At 41.5% G+C, this 6,000-nt stretch overlaps 1 protein-coding gene across 1 annotated transcript in view; it reads right to left on the reverse strand.

The window, feature by feature from the left end:
* RP2 (RP2 activator of ARL3 GTPase) overlaps positions 1-5,208 on the reverse strand; it is a 49,163-nt gene extending 43,955 nt beyond the window's left edge. The window contains exon 1 of the mRNA XM_055438654.2: positions 4,904-5,208. Within this exon, the coding sequence (XP_055294629.1) occupies positions 4,904-5,005 (102 nt within the window). The 5' untranslated portion in view covers positions 5,006-5,208. The remainder of the gene's footprint in view (positions 1-4,903) is intronic.
* Between the last annotated feature and the right edge of the window lie 792 nt (positions 5,209-6,000).

Below are 6,000 nucleotides of genomic sequence, written 5' to 3' on the forward strand. Positions count from 1 at the left end.
ATGGTACGGAGATTCCTTAAAACATTAGGAATAAAACCACTATATGACCCAGCAATCACACTCCTAGGCATATACCCTGAGGAAAGCAAAACTGAAAAAAACATATGTATCCCATTGTTCATTGCAGCACTATTTTCAACAGCTAGAACATGAAAGGATCCTAGATGCCCATTAACAGATGAATGGATAAAGAAGTTTTGGTACATATACACAATGGAATATTACTCAGCCATAAAAATAAACACATTTGAGTCAGTTCTGATGAGGTGGATGAACCCAGAACCTATTATACAGAGTGAGGTGAGTCAGAAAGTAAAAGATAAATATCGTATTCTAACACATATATACGGAATCTAGAAAAATGGTACTGAAGAATTTACTTGCAGGGGAGCAATGGAGAAACAGACATAGAGAACAGACTTATGGACATGGGGAGAGGGGAGGAGAGGGTGAGATGTATGGAGAGAGTAACATGGAAGCTTATATTACCATATGTAAAATAGATAGCCAATGGGAATTTGCTGTATGGCTCAGGAAACTCAAACAGGGGCTCTGTATCAATCTAGAGGCGGGGCGGGAGTTCGGAGGGAGGCTCAAAAGGGAGGGTATATATGTATACCTTTGGCTGATTCATGTTGAGGTGTGACAGAAAACAACAAAATTCTCTAAAGCAATTATCCTTCAATAAAAATAATTAAAAAAGAAACTGATCAGAGGCTAGAGGCAGAGTTGACTACAAAAGGGCCTGAGGAAATTTGGGGAAATGATCATACTGTTCTAGTTATTAGGCTTATTTCCACTTTTTGGCCATTACAAATAATGCTGTTAACGAATATTTGTGTACAAGCTTCTGTGTGGAAGTATGTTTTAATTTCTCTTGGATATATACTTAGGAGTGAAATGTAATGGCCAAAAAGTGGAAAGCCAAATGTCTAACAAAATGGATAGTAAAATAAATAAAATTTATTTATAAATAAGATGAAATAAAATATCTACTCTATGTTAAGGTTATTCAGCAATAAGAAGGAATAAATTATTGATGCTATAATATGGATGAATCTCAAAAACATGCTAAGTGAAAGTATACAAAAGAACACATACTGCATGATTTCACTGATAAATGTCCCAAATAGACAAAATCTCTAGAGATTGAAAGTAAAATTATAGTTTCCTAGGGCTGGGGCGAGTAGGGAGTAACTACTTATGGATCTGGGTTTCTTTTGTGAGGGATGAAAATGTTAAAAAATTACATCACAGTGATGGAAACGGAACTCTGTGAACTTGTTGTATGCCTATTAATTATATCTCAATAAAACTATTTCTAAATGTATAAAGAAAGAGCTAGTTATTTCCGTTAAGTAACAACTTTATGTAAAGGATTTAAAACAAATCGACAAGTTTGACGTTTCTCCCATCAAGAGAACCCCTCCCTTTGGATGTAGGTGACACCTGTGATTGCCTCAATAAATAATATGGCAGAGACTTCCTGGGCTGTCCAGTGGTTAGGACTCTGGGCAGGGGGCACAGGTTCCATCCTGGTCTAGTTGGGGAACTAAGATCCCAAATTCCACATGCTTCGAGGTATGGCTTAAAAAAATTGCAGAAGTAATGCTACATTATTTAAGAGAGCAGTTAGAAAAAGCCATGCAGCTTCTGCCAGTCCCAGGACACTCGCCTTTGGAACCCAGCCATCATGCTGTGGGGAAGCCTGGGCTATATGACGAGGCCCCCGGCCCTTAGCCTCAGCTGAGCTTCCAGCCAAAAGCCAGCATCAACTTGCCTGCCAGCTCTGTGATTAAGTCATATTGAAAGCAGATCCTCCACCCCCCAGTCAAGTTGCCACGACTGATGACACAAAGAGCAGAGAGCCAACCAGGCTAAGCCCCACACAAATTGCAGAGTTGTGAGCAAAATAAGTACTTGCCATTATTCTGTGATATTAAGTTTTGGGGTAGTTTGGTAGGCAACTATGGATAACAGAATACCTTAGCTACTTAAGAGGTTAAAAACACCATCTACTCAAAAACAGCCCCCTACTCAATGCAGATACTTCTTTCCAGTAAATCACCATCCAACCTCTATGTGAATGTTCTGACCAACATGAAAATTGGTTCTTCACAAAGCCACCCTTTCCGTTGATGAACAACTCTTGAGTTATGATCTGCTTTGTATTAAGATTGGTTCTGCCTGTCCAAGTTCTGTCCTCAGAGGTAGCCAGTACTGTCTAATCTCTCTTCCTCAGGACAGGTCTTTACCTTACTAAATAGTAGAGAAATCTTTACCAGGTTTCATTTTGTAGCTGAGAAAACTGAGCAGATATAATATGGATTGTCCGTGTTCAAAATGACAACTTTCATACCTATTCTACCATATCTATCATCTAAGAAGAGAATGGTATAAGTAACTAGAAAATGAAAGCTATTTTTCCATACTACTCATCCTTCCTTTGTACTTAAATATTTCCTGTTTTAATTTAAAAATGCCAGTTAGCTCTTCAAGGGCAGGGAAAATAATTCTTGTCATTGTGAGTCTTCCTTGGTGTTTGAGGACATATATACTGAATAATTTGCCTAGCTATGGGAAGCAGCATACAAATAACAAGGATACAAGCGTTTCTTTCCAAATGATTTAAACACAGATCTTACAATCCAAAAATACTTTGCACCTTATCAATGTAGTAACTGTACAATAAGTTTTTTTTTTCTTTTTCAAAGTCAGCAACAGAAAATGAGCTTCTTACACTGTTGATTACAGTAAATCAGTTGTCATGACAACACTTAAGTCCCCAAACATTCTTTCTAATTGAGACAGTTTCTTCTAGCTTCAGTCCCCTAAGACTGACTCAATTACACAACTCAAAATCCAAACCCCTGAGGGTGCCTCTCAATAAGGATACTGATTACATAACCTAAGGAAAAGTCTAAACACCACTTTTCCAAGTTGCAAGGAAACTTTTCAGGCAATGCACTTTGTTTTTACAGCTAAGTCTTACAAGTTGAATGGTAATTGTCTGATGTAACTTTAAAATTGTTTATATTTCATGATCACATTACAGAGATCTAAACTTTTAATATAAACCATTCTGTTAATATACCTTCAATATATTTCATTCATGTCCTCTGGGCTGTATTTACATCCTGTTTCTTTTAAGGTACAATTAAAATCTTCTAGGAGTAAGCAAAACCATGCTAAACTCAATAAAAGTATCACTGGATTAATATAGAACATATGCACACTACCCATATCGAGCTCATGCATTAAGGAGCAGAAAAAAAACTTTAAAATCATATAAAACTTAGCAGGTCATCATAAATTAGAGGGACCCAAGAATGAATTCTTAGTAATTCCAAAAGAACAAAAAATTCCAAAAAGAAAAAGCAATGTTGGAAAATGTGGTATGTCCATTCTCTCAAAATGTAAGCTGGTAATTCTCTAACAGTATAAAAGATTTTTAAAAGGGCTTGCTTTCAGACAGAAAGTACAGTACTTTCCACTCATATGTTATAAAATGCTGCTATCCCAATGGAAATTTGCTGTATGACTCAGGGAACTCAAACCCAGGCTCTGTAAGGACCTAGAGGGGTGGGAAAGGGTGGGAGGTTGGAGGGAGGTTCAAAAGCGAGGGGACAAATGTACACCTATGGCTAGTTCATGGTGATTATCGCAGAAAGCAAACCGATACTGTAAAGTAATCATCAATCAATTAAAAATAAATACATATAATTTAAAAAATGCTGCTATCAAGTATGGATAAAATAGAATAAACCAACTATGCAACCCTGTGAAGCCGGGGCAGAAAGATGTGGCTGAGAAGTTTGTAAAAAGGCGTCCAATTTTTAAAATCTGACACTTGGAGAACCGAGTTTATGTGAATAAATTCTGCAGGGGACTGGAAATCATGTAGGATGGTCTATGAAAACAAACCATTAATAAGACGTTTACTATAAAACATTCATTGATAAAGATGTTTTATTAAGCAAGGAGTTGTATTAACTTTCATAACACTGATTTAAAACTTTTATAATTTCGTTTGGGAGAGAAAAAAATTAATGGATCTATCAAAGTATTTTTCTAAACATATATGGAGAACTATGTAGAAAGAGGAAGCATTATGAAATTTATGACTAAGTGTGTTTTGTGTAAGACTGTAAAACTGTTCAAAGGTAGTGGACGTGTTCAAAGGCTTTTCGTTTCTGGCTATAGAGAAAAGTAAAAATAAGGGCATTTTCATTCATTCAACAGTAAAATACTGCCTAGCTTATGTAGGTTATTTTCACCTTACAGTCTTAACACACATTCCAAAGACTGATTTGATTTTCATTATTCCTTTCGGGTAATTGGAAGAGGAGGGAAAGCAGGGCTGTATATGTCAAATGGTCCACTTCATCATTGAGAAAATTCTGCAGTGGAATATATCAGGAGGCACCAGAGATTTACTGACTAGGGCAGACAAAAGAGAAAACAGCCACAGAAAGAACACAAGCCACAAAGAGATGAGATCAGCCCCAAGTGTAACTCGAGGACTGGACAAAACCCTGCTCGGCGCTGCAAGTGAAATGAGCAGACGTGATTTGGGGCATTCCAGGTTCTCCTTCCTTCTCTGGAGTCCATTCTCGGACAGGAGGGCAGGATACAGAGAGGAGGGAAAGCCCGCAGTGTCCAACTGCCTGGACAATGAGTTCTAGGGCCCCATCCAGAGCTGCACCGCCCTCCTTGAAGCCTTCTCTAGCGTTCAATTTCACGGCTCCCCCAAAAGTCATTCACTTCGACTCCAACAACTCGCGGGAGACAGCACGCGCGCAAGAGCAGCAGCTGCTGGGGCCGCCCCCTTAGCGCTGCTGGCCGCGGGGGACCCTCGACGAGCTGCTCAGCAGGACTGAGACCAGCCGCTAAGGTACTCTACCTTCTCGCGCTGGTCCCAGCTGTACTGCTTCGGCTGCACTTCCTCGTCCTCCGGCTGCGACTCCTTCTCAGCCTTCCGCCTCTTGGAGAAGAAGCAACCCATGGTCTTGGCCCGCAGGGTGTCACTAGCCGCTACTCCTTGCCGGCCCGCGGGCTCAGGCACCTCCTGGAGTTGTGATGTGAACCCCAGGCGCCTGGGCCCCGCAGCGGTCCCAACACTGCCCGCTGGAACCGCCCAGTAGCCCGCAGCCCAGGTTCGCCCGCCAGGCCCAACACCCCTTTTCTTTTTCCTCTCAGTTGTCCTGACGACCCACCGCAGCCAATGACCGCTCAGCGCTCGGGGAACCAATCAAAGTCCCGCGAGAAGCCCTGCGCGGCCTATGAGGAGAGGTCGACGTAGGCACACAACCAATCTGCGCCGGGCTCCTGCGCCAGCCTCCAGGGGCTGGTCCGGCAGGCTTCGGTGCTCTCACAGCCCACCCAGCTCCCAACCTGCCCCGCCCCTCTTAGAACTCAACTGGATTGTCCGGCTGCCGGTAGTATATCTGCGACAGCCAGATTGTTTTGCCCTAGGTTCTCAGTTTCCAAGTTCTAGACGCGGAAGGGCACCCTAGTTGAACATTAGACTTCAGTTTGGGGGTGCTATTGGTGAGGGAACAGGAATTCCTGCTGGTGCCGGAAGAGTCCTGAAATTCACTGGCCTCAATCCTGCACCCCACGTCGTCTGGCTAGTGTCTCCCCCCAGGAAATTCCCCCAACGACCTTTCTAATGTGCTCTCTAATGTGCTTTCTTAGAGATTCCACGAATGACTCTAAAATTGAACAAGAACTTAGAAAAATAAGTATTTTTGTACCGTCTCCTTATTGGAACTGTGAATTTCCCGAGACCAAAAGCCCTGTCTTTTATTAAATCCCCCAAGCCTTGCTCAGTTCCACACTAATTGCTCAATAAGACGTTTGCCAAATGAATGCTTGCACACTACTGAAGGAAACATTTACAACCTTTCCCTATTCTTTCCCAAAGTGGTTGAAGTGGAGGGGTCGGGGGAGAGTAATGGTAAAAAGGTTCTCCTCATGGAGTTTATAGACTCGTGGAGG

The sequence above is a fragment of the Moschus berezovskii genome, chromosome X (genome assembly GCF_049115385.1).
Source record: "Moschus berezovskii isolate FMDL1 chromosome X, NW_MosBer_1.0, whole genome shotgun sequence".
NCBI lineage: Eukaryota > Metazoa > Chordata > Mammalia > Artiodactyla > Moschidae > Moschus > Moschus berezovskii.